Consider the following 20,885-nt stretch of genomic DNA (forward strand, 5'->3'; position numbering starts at 1 on the left):
TTGCCCCCCTCCAATTTGGTGGCACTACATCTATCCCCACAATATTAAAGGTTTCCATGGAGAATTTTGTACATGAATTGCTTGGTCTTGGTACACTGTGCTTCACACTTTTATTTCTAATATTTCCTAAGTGTTCCCAGGTATTGCAGTTAATACATTTTTTATTTCATATGTTGTTCCTGTTTGTGTGCAAGTGAAACTGGTGGGGTTTTTTTCGGTAAGTTGACACACATCTTACACCTTCCACATGTATGAAAATCTTTTGGTTTTTTGCTAAGGAGGGAATTAGCCCCAACCGATTTTTTATTTTTGGGAGTACACTAGGTGAAAAATGATGTTTCAATGTGTTGGGTTTTTTTTATATACTTTGTGGATTTACTGGTAAAGAAGAGCCCAAAATTGCCGTATTTGCTCGATTATAATACAACCCCCCAAAATCTGAATATTAAATTAGGAAAAAAAGAAAAAGCCTGAATATAAGACGACCCTATAGGAAAAAAGTTTTACCAGTAAATGTTAATTCATGTAAACTATGTGAACAATTGTTTGTTAATAAAAGCTATGATTGAGAAAAATATATATATTTTTTTTTACAACTGCCCCCCCCCAGTTATGCACATCTGCCCCCTGGCTTGCCACTCTTCCCCAGAAATGCCTTATACCCCCTATATGCCACTGTGCCCCATGATATGACTTTTAACCCTCTATATGCCACTGTGCCCCATGATATGCCTTTTAACTCTCTATATGCCACTGTGCCCCATGATATGCCTTTTGACCCCATATGCCACTCTGCCTCCAGAATTGCCTTATACCCCTATATGCCACTCTAGCATTTAGGGGGTTAAAAGGCATATTATGGGGTCCTATCTGGAGATCTGGTTTTCCTGACCCGGAATTTGATTTTGTTGCATAGCTTGTATATTCCTGTCCCCATTCCAGGTGCTTTGCTGTTAAGCCGTGAGGTTGTGCAGCGTGTCTACAAAGCAAGGCTCGCTAACTGAACACATTATGGGGGCTTTTGGGGCTGTAGAACCCTGCGATACCCTCATACCCAGCAAACATTCTGACCTCCTAGGAGAGAGAGGGGCATAATGATTTGGGAGAGGGACTGACCATAGAAATCAAGTGCATTTCACGCTGCTGTTCAGGACTGCTGTTGCTATAGACACGCTAACTTCCTGTTGCTGTGGCCCGGAAGTGCTCCCCTTCCATGCGATGACGTTAGGGCTTCCGGGTCCTTGTTTCCTCCTCTTTCGTGTCAGCCATTACCGCGAGCAGGAGGTGAGCGTGGGGCTGCGCCGTCCGAGCGGTGTTATAGCCGGGCTATAACTTGGAATACTGGCCCGCTCGGGGCCCTTGTGCACCGGGGAGCGGCGATCAACCAGAGGGGGAGCCAGGGTGATGGGTGAAAGAGGCGGGGATAGTGAGAACACGTGCCCGGGGAAAGTAGCCTGAACTGAGGCAGGGGTCTGGGAAAGCCCGTGGATTAGCAGGCCGCAGCCGGGGAGCTCGAGTTGCCAGAGAATCCTTCAGAGGAAACCAGCAGGGAGGGCAGCTCCACTCTAGCAATCTAATAGCAATGCCTGTGTCCCCAGCGTGTTATAACGGCACGGGCGGGTTAACATTATTAATGATGCTCTGTATCTTAATCCAAAAGTTATAGAGCTAAATGTATGGATGTATATATAACTAAAATATAATATAAAAATATATGAAAATGGAGAGCAGTGTTTGCAGAATGTGCCATTATGAAAAGCCCTATGTTTAGGATATTCAGCTTTCTGTTAACCAAAATATCAGAATTTTCTGTCAAAACAAATTAAAAAAAAAAATATATATATATATATATATATATATATATATATATATATATATATATATATATATATATATATAAATAAGCAGCTGAGATAACCGGCTAATCGGTCAGAAAACTGGTCGCTGTATAATTAGTGATCTTTTGCATTATAACTGACAATGTGTTCTGAAGCTGAGCTAATGAAGTGTCCGTTTGGATCAGTAACGGAGCGGAACGTAATCGCTGATGTATATTTGGTGTCAGAATCCCCGCTCACAGATTCTCTTCCCGTTGCAGGTCATTGCCTGACATCTACTCCACAAAATGCAGAACGACGCCGGTGAATTTGTGGACTTGTATGTCCCCCGTAAATGGTAGGGTTCATTTATTTTCCTAAAATTGTGCCGTGAGGTGCATTTTTAACAGTTGAGGACCGCAGTGGTCAAAAAATTCAGAACCGCACTCGCCCGCTTTAGTTGGACACACCGCTCCTTTCGTGGAATGTGTTGGGCGCTGTGATGACTGCTGTACCCAGCGATACCCTCTCAAGACCCCTAGGTTTTATGTTTTTGTTAAGTGAAGATGCGTAATCTTTGATCCTCACCGAAGATATATTAATGACAGCCATGGAAGTTTTCATTGAGTGTTAGAGCACCCCCTTCGTTAATTTCTGGAAGAAGCAGCCAATAAGGGACCTGTGTAAGCAATTTGTGAATAACACATCAACTAATTGTTGTGCTGCAATTTAGACAGAAAAGAGATTGTGTTAAAAAAAAAAAAATAAATAAAAAAAAAAAATAACCTAGCCAGTCGCTTTACTCCTGTATACTCCCTGGCATGATTCTGTTGTATGCAGAAATGCTCCTCTATACTCGCTACTGCTGTATACTCCTCTATACAGCAAAGAGTTGCGATATAGATATAATATATATATATATATATATATATATATATATATATATATATATATATATATATATATAGAGAGAGAGAGAGAGAGAGAAGGCAGGTATTTATAAGAACTCGGTATGTCCTGTTACTGTGTATGACAACTCTGGCTACTCGCTACTCACCAGTCACTCGGTGTCTCTCTCTCAGCTCTGCAAGCAACCGAATTATTGGAGCTAAGGACCATGCTTCCATCCAAATGAATATCGCAGAGGTGAGTCCCCCCTTTAGTTAGCCTTTTGATTTGATGCTGAAGATCTGAACGGTCAGCATTAAGACATTTTACGACTTAAACAAGGGCTTCATTCAGATAAACCAGAAAAGAGAGATTTTAGACTTCCTAAGTGGCGGCTGTTGTGATATCAAAGCTCGTGCTGATGCGTGAGTGATAAGTGCATAGGATTCTGTTTTAGTTTTGTGATATCCTGTATTATATAAATCCCTAAAAGCCACTAAATAAGCGCTATTTGATGATTTGGTGCAAAGGGGGCAGCAGGAGCCGTAAAGCAAATCTGGTTTGTACGCATGGCGCACGTTCATTAATTTATATACTTTTTCCTGTCTCTGCCTCATCGATGAGAAGCTCAGCTTCCTCCACAAATAGCGCTGTCTCCCCGTGTTGGATGCTTTTGATTTAGTTTGCACAAATACAGCCAGCGAGGCTTTGACTTCTCATGCATACTTTAAGTGGGGAGGGAAAAGGAAGAAACCCAGATGTATAAAAATTCTTCATGCCTGGGAGGAAAAAAAAAAACTGCATCTTTATCTCAAATTCCGAGCACATTCCCTAATGTCACGAATACTTCGTCTTCAGTATCAGGCAGTTTGGAAAGTTTAAGTTGTGCCAGTAGATTAAGCAGTTTATACTCCATTATCTGAGCACATTTCCTTCACATGTATCCTCATCAGAACTCATTCGATGCTCCGTTACAACCCCTGCCCATTGTATAGGCTTCCTGATTGGCTGATATGCTCCGTAGATGCGACGTAGGTAGATGTAATAGGTCAGGTTATATTGGCTTGTAGCTTTAGGGCCACAATATACCGTTTAATAGAACCTCAAAAGGACTTGTCTTCACTTCTTTCTAAAATATTTGTATGAATTTTGCTGATTTGGCTGCAAATGTTTCCCTGTCTAAACTACAGGTTGACAAAGCCACTGGTAGATTCACTGGCCAGTTCAAGACCTACGCTATCTGTGGAGCTATCCGCCGAATGGTAAGCTGCCTCGCTAAACTGTGACGGCTCCTGGAATGAATTAAAAAGACGGGAATGGTTTGCTTGAACGCAACCGCTGACTAACGCCGGCTTCAGTGGGTTTCCCGCGAGTGAAGAATCGAGTAATCACTCCGGGGTAATTGCAACATTTTAATCTTTTTGTTTTCTTCTTTTCAGGGAGAATCTGATGATTCCATTCTTAGGCTTGCAAAGAACGATTCTGTTGTTTCAAAGTAAGTTTTTCAAATAAACTCAAACTTTTATTTTGGTTTTGTCCAAACGTCTCCTTCTCTTGGGGGATTTTTTTCCCTTGAATTGTCAGATCTTGTTGGGGTGCTTGCACAGCAGTACTACCAACACACCAATGTATTTCTATATTGTGTTCTGTATTTACAACTAAGCAAAATGCCATAACTTAGAAAAGTTTATCTACATTCTTAACCTCTTCATAATTTTCTTCCAGGAACTTCTGAAAAGGACCCTTTTGAAATGTGGCAACTTGTAGAAAAATAATAAAGTTGGAAAAAAAAAACATTGTGTTGTCTTTAATTTTGGCTGAATTGGTGGAAGATATTTTACTGATTAATACGGCTCTGGCAACAAAATAAACCTTTAGCTGTGCGAAGGATTCACGGCTCATTGTGGTGAAAGGGTAGCTTCACACGGCCACCTGTTTTGTACCCTGGGGCACTTAATGCCGGAGATCCCCTGCCTTTTACGGAGTACTGTTTTAATAGCAGTTTTATTTCTGTCTGGTACATCTTATCGGGTGTTTAATGCTCTGGCTGGATAAATGTTCTTTTTTCGGTCTCTGGGTGTTTGGCTCGGCTGCTTTGTTTATCGTCAGCTTGTCGCTGAGTCGAGTCCTGACCCGAAGTATCTTTTAAGTGATATAAAAGCTGATCCAGAACAAGAGTTCAACGTTTTAACTGCTCTGCTGATCCTTTAAGCTTCTTGGCCAGAGACTCGATTAATGGGTAGACAAATTATCCAGGTGGTTAGCGCTGCCTTTCTAGGCGCTGGCGAGGAGCCTGGACGTTCAGCCTATGAAGTTCTAAGAGATGTAATAGTGACTGCTTAGAGATTTAGAAGGTCTGTAAGACTAAGCTTGACAAACTCTGAGCGCCAGATTGCCATGGTGACTAGTGTGTGTGTGTGTGTGTGGCGCGCGCTAAGCGTGTGTGGTGTTTGTTACTGTATGTCATTACCATGAGTGTGTGTGTTAGTGTATGGTGTTAGCATGTCTGGATATGAGGGTAGAATGTTAGTGTGTTAGTGTTTGTGAGCATAAGATGTCAGTGTCTGTTACTGTATGGTGTAAGGGTGTGTGTGGCGCGCAAGAGCATGTGTGTGTGTGGCGCGCTGGAGCGTGTGTGTGTGGCGCGCTGGAGCGTGTGTGTGTGGCGCGCTGGAGCGTGTGTGTGTGGCGCGCTGGAGCGTGTGTGTGTGGCGCGCTGGAGCGTGTGTGTGTGGCGCGCTGGAGCGCGTGTACGGCGCGCTGGAGTGCGTGTACGTGCGTGGCGCGCTAGAGTGCATGTTTCAGTGTATGAGTCCATAGTGTTGAATCTTTATATTTAGTGTAGTGTTAGCCTACGTGTGCACATGTATGGTGTTTGTTACTGTATGTCATTACCATGAGTGTGTGTGTTAGTGTATGGTGTTAGCATGTGTAGATATGAGGGTAGAAAGTGTTTGTGAGCATAAGAAGTTAGCGTGTCTGTTACTGTATGGTGTTAGGGTGGCACCTAGATCCCTACCACATTTGGCAGCCCCCTCCTGTAAGCGTGTGCACTACCAAAGGGTTGCAGTATTATTGAGCCGTGTGTTAACAAGCAAAGGGTTAAAATGCAGATATTGTCACATAAATTCAATATTTGACATGATTAGAAGTTGGGGAGTGAAGGACGAGGGTGTATAAAATGAGCGCGCACACGAGTGGCTTCCAGCGTGCCGCGTCAGGAATGTTTGGCATGCGGTATAATAAAGCCGGTTTTCCTGTTGGCTTCTGTACACGGAAAGGAACGTTTTTTGGGCGTTCAGCATCCCGTCCACCCCAATCAATACTTGATTCAGACGCATTTTATTAATACCTGGAGGCTCCTGCGTTGTAAATCTTGACCCGTTTCATAGAGCCTTCCAACAGAATAAACTGGAAATAATGTTTTTAGCGGCCGCGGAGAATTTTTTTCTTTGTGCTGGAACGCTGCTGTTTTCCGTGGGTTGATAGTAATGGTTTATTAGGTACCTGCGGGCAGTGTTAGGGCCCCAGCTAGTTCTAGAATGATGTTTCTGCGGTCACGTTAATTGCGCTCGCTCTTATCTAAATATTTGCATGCCTCTCCGACAAAGTGTCCGACGCATTCCTTCGTGATTTCATGTCTGGAAGCTTTATCGGTTTCTTTGTTGGCCCTTTCTGCCATCGCACAACGAGCCCAATGTGGAACCTTTAATATATTTAATATATATTTTAAATATTCCTTACAATGTTGTTTTTGGAGATTAAGTTCTTTCTGTGCACCCCGGGGGGGGGGGGGATGATCACCTGTGAACTAGGGACTGAGGAGGCTCTCCGCAGTTCGGGAATTCTTTGATGCGTTTCCTAACCTGCCTGGGAATCGTTCATGCCATGAAAGGACATCGTCTCCCATGTTTGTTCTGCGTGTCAGGCTGTCCTGCCCTTAAATGGCTTCTTTACACCAAGCTGCCAAATTCTCCGGGTTTCACCTCCCACCAAGTCCCAAAAATCTGCAGCCCGACTCTCGGCAATGAAGAGTGTATGCCGCTCTGTTCCTTGGGTCAAGTGTTTGTACAGTACTGTAAATAACTATGACTTTCTTGTTTCATGTCACCAACTTCACTGCGGATTATGAATGCCCAACCCACGAGAGTTTCTCATTTATCGAAGGGGTGAGCTGTCCCTGCGCGATATACTGGTAAATTGGCAGGTCATTCATAATCCTCGCTTATACTGGAGAGAGATAACGGTCCATCTCGGAGTTCCGTGTGTATCTCTCAGACACAGAAAAGCCAAGAAACTAGTACTGTGACTATCAGTGTCTTTAATGGGGGGTATTTTATGTACCGGGTACATGCTACTTCTGCTATAGAACAGACAGGGTGCTGCAGTATACTGATTGTCCACTAAGGGGAGCTAAAGAGACTTCTATGTGTTTAAAGTCACAATACTATGTCCATTAACTATTATTATTAAAATTTATTAATAAACTATTTTTTATATAAAGCCAAGAGCTCCTTACAGTCCGTACATTCAAAGGGTCCGACTACAATTGACAGACTAAGACAAAAAGATACATTAGGTAAAGAGGGCCCTGCAAGTTTGCAATCTAGAGCTACCAATAGCTTACAATGTAACAAACATTTTGAATCCCTGTGTGCATATTATTTTTTTTAACAATTTAACAAAAATGTTGTCGCATTAATTGGAAAACAGTGTTAGTATGATGAGTTGTAGCGGAAGTAGCTGTGGTTGCATAACCCTGATGTGGGACACGCACATGTGGCCTGATTCCCCCCCAGTCGGACGTGTCACACTTAGTGGAATGTAGACCTCATACACTTGACTAAGACGTATTAAAACTCCATTAGTAAACAGATTTTGTCAAGGCTTGGCTATCCAGCACCCAGTGTTTGTAAGTCGTGGAGCAGCTGGTTTCTACCTCCAGACAGTCCTATTAAACCATCAGAGTGCACTGTCCCTTTAATTACACTTCAAAGGTTTTCAGACTAAACTGTCCCACTGTGTTGAAGTTCACATAGACTTGTCTGGGTAAACCATTCGTTCGTTTTGCCACCATTGCTTGCATTCTGCTAACACCAAGTGTATGGCTCAAAACTGACTCCTTTGTTACATTGTCTTTCGTACGTTTTTTTTGTGCATGGAGAAATTGTACCCTGTAGAGGGTAGAGAGGCCACATATGGAGACCCTCTGAGCTGGCATGTATAGGGGACTTTTCCTTTTATATATTTCAGTTTTTAGAAGATTTAACCACATAAGATGGATCTAATGTCTTGATCCCTTGCAGCTGGTCTGAGGAGCCCATAGGCTTGTAGCTTACAATCAGTCCATGTATATTGAAAAGCACCTCCTAATTTTTTGTTACCCATTAGCCCTCCTTTTAATCTCCTTGCTGATGTGTGCCCCTCTCCCGAAGGGTTTTAAATCACTTTCAGTGATCTTTATTGTCCCAGAGACTCACAAAATCTAGTCTAATATCTAGCAATATAACCTTTTTTACATACGAGTTGGATCTCTTCCGTGTTTACAGTTCCGCTCTCGGTTCTTGTCTATACCCGGTTCACAGACCTCAGTTCCTTTCTGAACCCATCCCTGAGAACACTATTCTCATCGGACTAATGCTTTAGACTTTTCCAAAGTTCTTTATCCTTTAAAAGAATGCAGGATTCCTGCAGCGTCGTGTAGATATATCTTCTCGAGTTCATTGTCCCTAATTTGATCCATTATAGCGGATGTGTCTGTCCAGTGTTCAGTGATCTGTTGAGTTATAAACAGATCTGATGCAATTCCCAAGTTGGCTTTCGGCGGTATTTATAGTATGACAGATGTGAACGTTTAGAGAAGGACCTACGGGCTTCGGAAATATATTAATTGCGTTTGTTTCCTCCAGAAATGTTAATTTGTCACTAAACTGTTTATTCACTAAAGAGACAGCTAGCCTCTTGGGTATCGATACTCAGATCGAGCTTGGCTCTTCTGACGGAGCTCAAGGTTGCCCATGCCATGTGGCAATTTCCCACATCGTTCAAAATGAACTCAGCTTTGAGATCTCCTTTTAGACCCAAAGAACCTTTACCAAAGAGCTCATGTTCTAGATTGCCTGGGTTACGCTCATTTGGCAGAGAAATGGAAATAGCCGCGTCGGTCAAAGAGAAGATCGAGTCCTTACTTGAAGGTTTTACCTTTTGTTGGACCAACATATAAACATATGTAGTCACAGAAGCTTTTGGTTTCTCTGAGGTCTCCCGTTACTTGCTGATTCTAGCAACACCTCGTCAGTTAAAGGTCCCGCAACCACACATTCTATCTAAATTCTATCCTTGTATTACAATGAGGTGTTGTTTTAAAGTCCTGTAACATGTTATGGAAGCCATCACCCCCTTCCTGTTCATTTGCAACCACCTTGAATTTGTGGCTTCCAGCTTGGTGACCATCGGCGTGGTCTGTTGGCAACAAGGTAAAAAAAAACCTTATTATATGACTCCTAAAACTGGGGTTCCTTCCCCGTTTCCCCTGCACCTCATGTCATATGAGTAATGCCTTAAACTAAATCCCTACTTGAGATGTCTACTTCCAGCTTGATGGAACTCGGCCATTCGTGGAATTCCAGGAACTTTTATTGTTAAACATCTCCATCGGCCTCTTTCCTGTGAACAGGCTTTTTCTGCCAAACGAGTCTTATCTATAGATTCGTATCTGCGGAATACTCTGTATCCCACCTCTTGTGGTTTGATTTAATGCCCCCTACATGCCCCTGAGGCTGGTTTGGCGAACCGCACCCTGGGGTCCCGCATTCCAACGCTGTGATATCAGGGTCATAAATCTCCATACGGTGGCAGGTATAGAGTAAACAGACGGCGACCGCGTACCCAGATAAAGCGTTTAGTTACTATCAATACACGTGCTTTCTCCGTGGAACAGCCTCTAGGACTGGTGGAGGACACATGGGGTTTATTCGCCAAGGCGTGTGATGGAGAAACTCATCTTAGAGCATTAAGGATAATTGAGGCAGAGCCAACATGGCCCTTGGGGCCAGACTTGTACTTTTTATTTTAATAAGATGGGATTTTCTGCTTTTTTTAGATTTTATCTTTAGAATACTACACACGATTCTCAGGAGGCAACACTGGGACATATTTGTGCGTTACATGATATACAATTATTTTAATTAAATTTGTTCTGCGTAATAAAAAAAAATCACATTCGATAAATCATAACAGGTCATCAGAAAATGCAAACATGTTCCGTAGCCCGGTACAAAGCCGGAGAGGTCCTCGCACGCGCATGCAGGTATGTGTCTAAAGTCCTCTTCTTATCTCACTTTAAAAGGATAAGAAGCTCTTTATATTTGGGATCAAAGCACTTAGCGTTTAGGACATGAAAGATGCAGGAAACGGAATTCTGATACCAGACAAATATTGTGCGTTGTGTCTGGCCCCGGACCTGCGGACGTTTGAAGTTCACACACCTGTAGCACCCCTCACCTGTAAGCAGGTATGGGAGAGTTACTTTTAACAATGGGGAGCTAAGTCGTGTCCCTGGGATTGTTAGGTGCTCAGCACCACTATAGATTAGCGGGCCCCTATTAAAAGATGGAGCAGAGACACCTGTAGGAGCTTCACACGGGTTTATCAGATTATTACATGAATTATGTTTGATGCCCATTGGTTGGCCGACATTCCCCGGCGATGGTAGGATGAGTTATTGGCTTTACGTGGGACATCATTGGGGGGCCGACTGACCGCGCCAGATGCAAGTACAGGCTCCTTTGGCATATTTTATAATACTAGCCCTTAGAGATACATCATGATGGCCCTTTAGCCATCCCCCCACAGTAAAACGCGTTAGCGCACCCACCTCTATACATTGCGTTGGGGGGCAGTGGATGTTGGTGAAATACAGGCTCATCGTCCACGGAGCGTGGGATTCAGGACAGATTCCAGCTTGTTCAGGTCACAGTTAGGTGAGACCCCCGCAGAATAAGCGGCTTCTATCAATAAACCACCTGGCCTGTGTTTGCCCCCCAACTCCTCCCCAAAATGCCAGAAATTCCTGCTTTTTTTCATTTTTTTCATACTTGCAGCTTATTCCGTAACCTTCTGGAAATACCAGCCGCGTTCCCTGCCAAATCCCGTCCTTCCTACTCCTTTCAAAGCCCGTAACTATAGATTACAGAGCGTTCGCTTCAGGAGGGGCCGGCCGCGCTAACAAAAAATACAGATTTTTTTAAAAACACACTGATTTCTGTAGTTTTACGCTGTATTTTTGTTCTTGTGTCAGGTAAGGTGTTCCTCACCAGATGCCCCTGATGGGTAGTTTTTCCTCCTCATCCCATTTTATTGGGACCCTCGTATTTGTTAATATATAGATGAAGGATCATTCTGGTGCAAAGTTCTATATATGGGGCAATTAGCCGCAACATTCCGCCGGTTTCCATGGTGACCTTTCCACATTTGGAACTCTGGCCCAGAATTGCTATTTCTGAATATGACCCGAGTCGTATTTACTTTACTGCCCCCTTAAATTAAACTTCTACACAAACTGCTGTTCCCCAGAGCTGACATTTACAACATTTTTGGCTCAACAGATTCCCAAAGGGCCACACGAGGAGTACGGGCCGCAGGACACGCACATCGCTTGTCACGGGTGAACTGATTCCGCCATCTGTTACCAAATCCCAGGTTTGAGTTTCACCCCCTCCAGAATTCTGCAGATAGCTGCATATTTGAGGCCTGAGTTTCCCACCTCTTTTTTGCCCCATGGGACGCGGCTCCGATCTCCGCATGTCCCCCGTCCCACAGACCAATTGCAGGGGAGGAAAAAGTCGGTTCTCAGGCTTGTACTGAGCGCCAGTTACACGATCACCTGCTTTATCAGTCAGATAAATATTCCACTGGGATCCTGCCAGCGTGAAAAAGAGACTGCTGTGCACAGAGGCAGGGTGTGTAACTACACCATTCAGAGTGTGTGTGTGTAAGCGTATGGGGTCAGAGTGAGTGTGTGTGACTGTATGACATTATGTGTTAGTATATGGTGTTCCTGTGCTCAGGTGTTAATATATAGTGTAAGTGTGAGCGTGTGCATGTTGTGTGCGTTGGTGTATGGTATTAGCATGATTAGGTGTTGGCATGTATGTGTAGGGTGGGTGTTAGCGTGTGTCGCAGCATATGATGTTAGATTGTGGATGTATGTTAGTGTATAGTGTTAGGGTGAGGTTGCGTGTTAGTATGTGTGTGTTTTAGTAACGTGGGGGGGGGTTTGAGTGCTCAGAGCTGAAGAAATACTACATCCAGGCGCCACTAACCCCAGGCTCACCCCTGAGAAAACGGTTTAGATAAAGCTGGCTCTGCCACAGGCTGCCACTGATCTCAGCTTCATCTCCAAAACAATTACACAGACAAAAAAGCAACAAAGGGTCGTTCCATGATTTAAGTTTTGCTAAAAAATGCGGAAACTTAACAGAAATTTATATATGTTTTTTATTTTATTTACAAAGTGCCCCAAAACTCCCCGCCCTGGACAGTGTGGGGTGCAGTAAACGTCAGTGACACGTGAAGGCCATATCGCATGCGTGTGGTGAGTCCTGTGTTTGTGTGTTTACTGTGTCCAGATGCTCTGTTTACTGGAAGTAAATCACTCCAATGACAGGAATCCCCCCCCCGCGCATAGCAGAATGCTGCTTAGCGGACAAGGACTGACGTTCATTAGTATATTACCTGTCGAGGTAACTCCCTCTCCTGGGAACAGCCACGACTGCCCTTGCCCCCCTACCACATCAGTCCCCGTGATGTCATGAGTAGAACATGCCAACTATCCCAGCGCCAACAGGGCAGCTGCGTTCCAGCTGGTAGGATCAGCCCTGAAACCAGAGCCCTGGAGGGGGAGATGTATTAACCTCTTCAGTGCAGCCGCCGTAGCCGTCATTCACTCACACATGTGTGCCTTAATCATTGCTCACACTTCACCCAAAGGGTTAAAGTGTTAAACAAAAAAGCCGCAGTGGCAAGACCATGTGACATGAAGACCCCACTAATGCATGTTGGACACGCCGCCTGCGCGGCACGGAGGTCTGAGGCCTGCGGCTCCTGGTGGTCCGGTATGAAGAGGCAGAGGGGTCTCTCACCATCGGCCTCCTCCAATTACTCCATGATGTCATGTAGGCTGCCATGTATGACATCATTCACTCCAAAGCGTGGGAACCGGGGACAAGAGCTCTTCCTATTCTCTCACTCTGCTATCACGGGTGGGCCATTTAATTCCCCGAACCCAGTGTTGTCTGCAGCTCTTACTGTTACGCCAATCTACCCTACGGCCGGTTAGTTCCTCCTAATTGTGGGGTGATTGCTCTACACACAGTCCCTGTGCTGATACAGGGGAGGAAAAACTACATTTTCTAAACCCTGGCAGTTAAAAGAGAGAACCTTATTCTCTAAATACTGATTAATCGGTCATTTGCACAGGGATACAATGTAACAACCGGCCGGGTGATTCTGGTCTCCATGGAAACCCCAGATCCTTAGAGACACACCTGTCACCTTTTCTAATAGAAAATGCAGGGCAACCGTGTGATCGTTTTATTTCATTTTATATACAGCTTTGGGCTCCCACACTGGGCTAGCAGAATCCAGTCTCAGGCCAACAGCCCAGGGTGGGACCCCAGTTCCTGATGCTGCCCCTGTGGTGTTTGGGTGATGTGCGGTTCAGTGTGGCACCTGCAGAGGGGGTAAGAGAGGCAGCCAGAGAGCCACATCCATATGACCCAGGGGCACAGTGCCACATACATGTAATCAGTACGTTACACGCCTGCCCCTGAGACTGATACATGAACCACAGGGGCTCCCTGTATAATAACCCCACTAGGCAACTCTTTATATAATACCCCTCAGGGCTCCCTGTATAATAACTCCACTAGGCAGCTCTGTATATAATACCCCCAGGGCTCCCTGTATAATAACTCCACTAGGCAGCTCTGTATATAATACCCCCAGGGCTCCCTGTATAATAACCCCACTAGGCAGCTCTGTATATAATACCCCAGGGGCCTCCCTGGCAGATCTGTATATAATACCCCCAGTAGGCAGCTTTGTATAAAATACCCCAGGGTATGGCAGATCTGTATATAATACCCCCAGTAGGCAGCATTGTATCAAATACCCCAGGGGCTCCCTGTATAATAACCCCACTAGACAACTCTTTATATATCACCCAGGGGCTCCCTGTATAACATAACCCCACGAGGCCGCTCTCTCTATATATATAATACCCCAGGGGCCCCCTGTATAATAACCCCACTAGTCGGATCTGTATATATTAATAACCCAGGGTATGGCAGATCTGTAGATAATACCCCCAGTAGGCAGCTTTGTATCAAATACCCCAGGGACTCCCTGTGAAATAACCCCATCAGACAGCAATGTGTGTATTTAACCCTTTCAGCTCGGTGTATTTAACCCCATCAGCTTCGTGTTTAGTGCCAGCCCCCGGCAGCCCTCTGTATAATGACACTAGGAGGTCCCAGGGCAGGTCCTCGGTAGTTGCCCCCGCCCCGTCTCTGCTGCTGATTCCGAAGTCCATTGTGGTTAAACCATTCAGGGAGGGAGCAGCGCAGGGACCCTCAGACTCACCGCTGCCGAGGGATGGCAGGGATCGCTTACCGCGCCCGGGGGATGGCAGGGATCGCACACCGCGCCCGGGGGATGGCACGGATCGCTCACTGTGCCAGGGGGCAGCCGGGACTCACTCACTGTGCCAGGGGGCAGCCGGGACTCACTCACTGTGGCCCGGCGGTACCCAGGACTCTCAGCCACCTGTTGCTGGTGCTGTGCCTGCTGACTATCGCCTCTGCCCAGGAACTGCTCACTAATGGCGTAAATGGCTACAGCCTGCACCCCCCATACTTCAACTTGGCAGAGGGCACCCGGATCTCGGCCACGGCCACCTGCGGGGAGGGCGAGGATGGCAGAGCCATGGAGGAGCTTTACTGCAAGCTGGTCGGGGGGCCAGTGTCCGGAGACCCTTCGCAGACCATCCAGGTACTGGACACCCCTTGTGGGGTATGGGGGCGCGGTATGTGTGTGGGGTGTCGGGGGCACGGTATGTGAGTGGCCCCTGTGGGGTGTGGTGGGTACTGTGAGTGGGCCCTGTGGGGTGTGGGGCTCATTGCTTGTTGCCTGCTTGTTACCCTTGTATTTGTACAATGACTGTTCTCCATATCAGTGTCTGGCAGCCCCCCTTATATCATTGAGACCCCCAGACTCCCCTCCCTGGATAGATGTTTAGCTGCTGAGGTTTCTGATAGAGTGGTACTGAGTACCTGGGGCTGTCTGTGGGGAGAGTTTCCCTAAAATGCAAGAAGTGAATAGAACTTTGTCCCATATTAATGGAGCCAGAACTGGGGTGACTGGTGCCTTTTTTTTTTTTGCCCCACTCATCATTCAGACCCTGTATGTACCCCGCCTGTTACCACCAGGGGCAGGAGTCAGAAGCTCACACAGGTGCAATGAAATGATTATTGAGGCTACAAGTCATTCCCAGGAGGTATCAGTTATGTCATTAAGAAAATGCCTCCCGATCCACCCCATCCCGTGGCATCCAGAGGGCTGAGTGCGGGGCAACTTTATAATAGGTAATGGGGGGCTCTGCCCATGGTGCTGATCTTCTGGCTAACTTTGGGGTAACATGTTGAATAGACAAGAGGCATCAGCCAAACAGTCATTTTACCCCCTGGGAAGTGGGGTGTACAGAGGTCTTTAGTGTTTGTGCAATCACCATGGCAACAGCACCAGATTTCTTGGAAGCTGGATTTCACGATAGCGCTTTAGGTTGCTGTTGTACGTCTCCCCAAAACATTATCGTGCGCTTTATGGCAGGGGTGTCATGTTTGGTGATCATGTCTGTGGCCCTTGCGGACCGGTATTCAGCACCCTGACCTTATAATGTATAACTAAATTCTGCTTCTAATTGAATTTGAATCATGCAGCGATGCGCTGTTATCTAAAAGCATCTCGGCAGCAAAATGGTGAAATACCCATGGAGGTCCACAATTACCCCCACACTAATATGTTCCCCCGTATACCGGAGGACTGCCTGTCTCGTTCCTCTCTCTGTATCTCCAAGGCCCTGATTTCGCTAATTGCCCCTGCAGTTCTTTATCTGAATTCCTGGGGCTTCTTTGAAGTCTGGGAGAGAAATGAATTGGGGTTAAACTCCCCCCCCAGTGTGATCTAATCAAAGCTGAATTGGGATTAGTATATATATATATATATAATATAATATATCCCCCCCTCGTCACCTCCATGTACCTGATGTGGCCGTCTTTTTGTTTTCAGGGACAGTACTGTGACATCTGTATGGCTCACAGCAGAGAGAAGGCTCACCCAATCACCAACGCCATCGATGGAACGGAACGTTGGTGGCAAAGTCCCCCATTGTCTCGCGGATTGGAGAACAACGAGGTCAACGTTACCCTGGACCTGGGCCAGGTTTGTGCTTTTCTGTTGACCCCTCTTATAGCGCTGACATGTTCCAGCATGTAGTTCATAAGCCTATAGAATGTTTGCATCTTCTGAGAGACGTCCATAACCTGGGGAAGAGGGTTCCACGTACTGCAGTCTAGCGCTATGTTGGGGTCAGGTCATATTTATGGGCAGATCTGCTCGATATTAGTCGTTGGAACCCCCGAGGAGGAAGTATTTAGGGTCTTGTTGCAGGAGTACTAGGGTGGTCACTTGGCCACCACGAAATATAATGGTGTATTAGACCTCTGTGTAAGGAGGAGACCATGAGAAGGTGACTTAGAACATTCTGAGAACTTAATACGTGCACCAACACCTTGTACCCACTAAGTGTTTATCGTTTGACCATCCAGACTGAGAATAAGTTCCACTCCACGCGTTGCAGGGATCACCCGCCTCCCCTCTGTGCCCCCAATGTTGATGACTGTTCTTCTTTTGGCTGTTGAGGAGGAGGAGGGCTCGGGGCATTTAATTGTGTTTTATTGTCTACTTGCTGCCCCTCCCCCCTACACACTTTTAAAGACTCTGTAATGGCCTCTAAATGCGATGGCAGTCCGTTCCCAGGCCATGAAACCTCCAAATGCGTCCCCAGACCTGCGACTCTTTTCGGAGGTTCTCTGCGAGGTGGCCCTTCCGATACGGTTTCTCCTACCCGCTGGGCATGACCTTTTCTGTACACAAGAGGAGCCTTGTTTCCCAAGCAAGACGAGGTCTATGATGATGACACGGGCTGCTCGCGTTATATTAAAAGGTTATATCATGATTTTAAGTGGAAACATCTCGTTGTTCGCACTAAAAGTGCCCTTGAACGTGATATTTTAGATAATTAATACTTGTACGGGTTCCTCTGATTACGGGAGGCAGACACAACATTCTTAAATCCACTTCTTGCACCCAGTAAACAGGGGGGGGGCACAAGCCCACCACAGCCCCAGATTATTGCGCCTTTAAACATTTCACGTGAGGCTCCGGCCCTTTACTTTTTAAGAAGAGCAGAACGTGGGAACATGACGTTTATTTACAAATTAATAATAACATTTTCTGTTTTGGTCTAAGTGTTGGATACGTTGTTACAGAAAAGGCCTGAGAAGCTGTGAAATGTCTGTGTGTGTGTGGGGGGGTGCTGGGAGTTGTCATTAATTCAGTGACCTGTGACCCTTTTCTTTAAAAGCCAAACAAAAAAAATCTCAAAAATGTGCTGATTACTGTTATTTTGCAATTAACGGTGTTTATTCTGATCTGTCCGAATTCCCGGGTTAATCCGGGCGTCAGAATTCCGCACACCTTTTATGAATAATAATCTGAACCCCCCCCCCCCGCTCCAAGGCTTTGGTCCCGTAGGGAAAGTAACTTTGTAATTTATTATTAGAAGGAGAATCAGACTACAAATTAGCCCCAGGGCGCTCTGTCTTACTGTCTGTCTGTCCGTCCGTCCTCGTGAAGCGTCCGCCAGGTACCTTGGAATCAGGAATGTCTTTGTTTTCCCGTCCCCGGGATGTGTGGAATTCCAGTTATCCTCGGATCCGTCTGTACCTGCACCCGTCGCCCTGACATCCGGAGAGCTTACCCGCCATCCTTTTAAAATAAGTTCTCTTGTGATCTCAGGTAGTTCCATTAACAAAAGAGACTGTTTGACATTCTTTCCTTAACCCCTTAGGGCACTCGTTCTCCTGTAACAGTTACTTATCTGTTTACACAGACGCATGAGCCGCATATATGACATTTCCAAACCTTAAGAGTCATCATGTATGGAACATTTCCTTAATTTAGTTGCTGATGTGCTTTCTGTGGAACGCGTCGGTTCCCATGGCCACTGCTGGTCAAAAACCCAAACCTCTGCTCTTTCTGGCTTCAATGTGCAAACCTGGGCTGGCGTCTTCTATTCAATGCGGGATACAGAATCCTGGGAATAGGGTTTGGGCCTCGCCTGTTGTTGTTACGTTATATACTACTTATGTTCTGTCTACCCATTGTACAGCGCTACGGAATATGATGGCGCTATATAAAAAAGTACTAACAGTAATAACCTTAAATCGCTGCCTATAGTCGTGCCCCTATCCCGTATCCTGAGACTTGGTCAGCGTCCGTGTTTGTATGAAGAGGTCGCCCACCCTCAAGTTCTGCCCCGGGGTTCGTTTGGGGATATTGGTAAAATACTCGGGGAGTCGCAGGGGCTGGTTTTGGTCCACGGAACACCAAAGCTTCCTGGAGCATCTCAGCATTTGTTGCGCATGCACGTCAAGCTGTCCATGGAGGAATCGCACTCCAAGGAGCGTGTTCTCCGTGACGCGAAAAGTTAATGGAGCGTCTCTCCTGTGATCGGTGGGGTGAAGCTCCCGGTGCTGTCCCGGTCTGCGTGTTCCTACAGGCCTGCGCTCGCTTGGCTGCCATTAACAGGAGACGAGCTCGCGATGACCTCATTCATTAAAGACGCCGCTGCGGGGCTGTTTGCGGAATCCTGTTGTAATCCCTGGCTGGCACGTCGTGGGGGGCGACGACGATCTAACGTACGGGGGGCAATCACAAAATATTCCAGTCCTCACAGCAAAGCAAACCTGAAACAATACCTGCAAAATGGGTCCTTTTCTTTAAAATGAAAAACGAAGACATTTGAGGGTTGAGATGGCACATATAATATAAACCCAGTACTAATTATCAATGTAATATCATTACTCTCCCCAACTTATTACATAATACCCAGAAAATATATCTCCTATATATACGGTGTGTGTGTATATATATATAATATATATATATCTATATTGTACAAAAAAAATCGTAATTAAATTATTATTATTATTGTATGTTATTGCTGTTACATCTGTCTACATCCATTATAAGGGTGGTCCGGGAGGGGGTGTAACTTGCCTTGCAGACCCCCTGGTATCTGATTTATGGTCCAGAACTTTCAGGATTAGTGAATTGATTGGTGTTTATTACCTTTTTTTGTTTTGTTTTGTTTTTGTTAAACCTCCAAGCCAGTTGACCAGTTTAATGGGGCCACCCAACAAGCCGGAATTTATGGGTTGATTGCCCTGTCTTTGTTTTACCCCTTGCCCTGGATGCAGACTGGCGCAGAAGGGGTTGCTGTGGCCCTAAGCCGGTGCAGTTGGAATTAGCCTGCTCTCTCGCAAGCTGTCAGATCGGGGTCGGTGGCTGTTAGCCGTTAGCCGGCCCAATGACCAGGAATGCGGACTGCAGGAATTTCTGGTGATGTCCCAATTCTGCGCATCCCCAGGGAGTTGTGGGAAAAGAGGGACCCTTAAATTACCAAGAAATTTTGCTTTTCTTTCATATATTTTTACACAAACCCGCTGAGCGATGCCAGAGAAGCTGCCGGCCCCGACAATCAACGCTGGGTTTTTCTCCATACGAAGGCGGTGCAGATATTTAGCGATGATTGACAGGTTATCGCTATGGATACGATTGAATGAAAAGGCATCATTCACCGAAAGGATTAATATTCCCATTGGAACATTCCGTCTCTGTCCTCAAATACCCCCAACGGGGCAGAAGATCAATGAGTGGGTAATACATTGTGACAAATGCATCGGCATGTGAAGGGTTCTTAAAACCTGCTTTGTTGAAGGTAATTGAGGAGTCGCGTTTAGATGAGAATTATCCCCGGAATGTAGGTTTAATTCGGCCGTCATTTGAAAAATGCTCAGTTCCGGTTATTTTAATAAATGTTTGTGTAACTACAAGAATAGGGCTTTTGTTGAAAGGCACCTTTTCAGAGAGGGCGAGGGTGATAACGTGTGCAGACATGGCGACTGTGGGCGTTTAATGAACAATTAACAAATACGATACATTATGTTGTTTTGACGATGAATGATGGAACGTAGGAGACGCCAGGGAAGGTGCCCGGGGGGGGGCTTTTCCTGAGGTTCCTGGATCTGACTTTATGGTTTTGTACCGATAGAGCTTTTACACGGAAGTCAAAGAACCTTAAATACACAGAATGGATCCAAACCGATAAGAATAATAAAACCTTTACGATAATGAACCGTGTTCTATGAGACAAGGCAGCGGAACGCCGGGGTGTTTTTCCTAGCGGCCTGATCATTATTTATTTTCCGATTACGTTCTGGATCAGCTTTCCGTCTCACAAAGAGTGCGTGGAACAAAGCCGAGCGTTTGGCTTTCATGTGCTGCCGCCATTGTTGGTCGTCGCCCCCGTCTGAGGCCCTCTGCTAGGTAAAGACTAAACCCGGCAACAAAAGCCTGCTTGCTCTTCTGGCACGTTAACCTTTTATTATCCCCAGGCCACGGTCTACCTGACGGGTTGCTGCCACCGCCGGCTGTGGCGGTTTCGGTGGAGTTAAAGACCCGTTACGGTCTCCTTGGCAACCAACCAGCGGCCATACTGCGAGCAGGTGAACGACGTCCGCTTCCCGCCGTCGCATTTCGGGAGCAGGATTATTAGAGCTTTTGTGTTAAAGACTGTAAGGAATGAGACTTCCATTGAAAACGAGATCTGCGTCTTGTGTGTCGGATCCAGTTTGCCCTGCGCGGGCACCCGACGCATTCCTCGCTCGATTTCTAGTATGACCCGGATTTATAACGCCGTAAACATTCTGTCAATGGAACCAAAAGTTCATTTTTTTCCCCCCAACAAAATCGGCCTTGAAGTCCGCGCGCACCACC

General features: G+C 45.8%; 2 protein-coding genes across 3 annotated transcripts in view; both read left to right on the forward strand.

Moving 5' to 3' along the window:
- Positions 1-1,178: 1,178 nt before the first annotated feature.
- RPS21 (ribosomal protein S21) lies at positions 1,179-4,576 on the forward strand. Its single transcript, XM_053453078.1, has 6 exons — positions 1,179-1,284; positions 2,099-2,175; positions 2,900-2,963; positions 3,896-3,967; positions 4,145-4,200; positions 4,431-4,576. The coding sequence occupies exons 2-6, from the start codon at positions 2,126-2,128 to the stop codon at positions 4,438-4,440; spliced, it is 252 nt and encodes an 83-aa protein (XP_053309053.1). The 5' UTR covers positions 1,179-1,284; positions 2,099-2,125; the 3' UTR covers positions 4,441-4,576.
- Positions 4,577-14,400: 9,824 nt separating this feature from the next.
- Positions 14,401-20,885, forward strand: part of LAMA5 (laminin subunit alpha 5) — a 46,096-nt gene continuing 39,611 nt past the window's right edge. For both annotated transcript variants that reach the window (XM_053452902.1, XM_053452903.1), the window contains exons 1-2: positions 14,401-14,756; positions 16,053-16,205. In XM_053452902.1, coding sequence (XP_053308877.1) covers positions 14,421-14,756; positions 16,053-16,205 — 489 coding nt within the window. In that variant the 5' untranslated portion in view covers positions 14,401-14,420. The remainder of the gene's footprint in view (positions 14,757-16,052; positions 16,206-20,885) is intronic.

The sequence above is a fragment of the Spea bombifrons genome, chromosome 13, assembly GCF_027358695.1.
Source record: "Spea bombifrons isolate aSpeBom1 chromosome 13, aSpeBom1.2.pri, whole genome shotgun sequence".
In the NCBI taxonomy this organism is placed as follows: Eukaryota; Metazoa; Chordata; class Amphibia; order Anura; family Pelobatidae; genus Spea; species Spea bombifrons.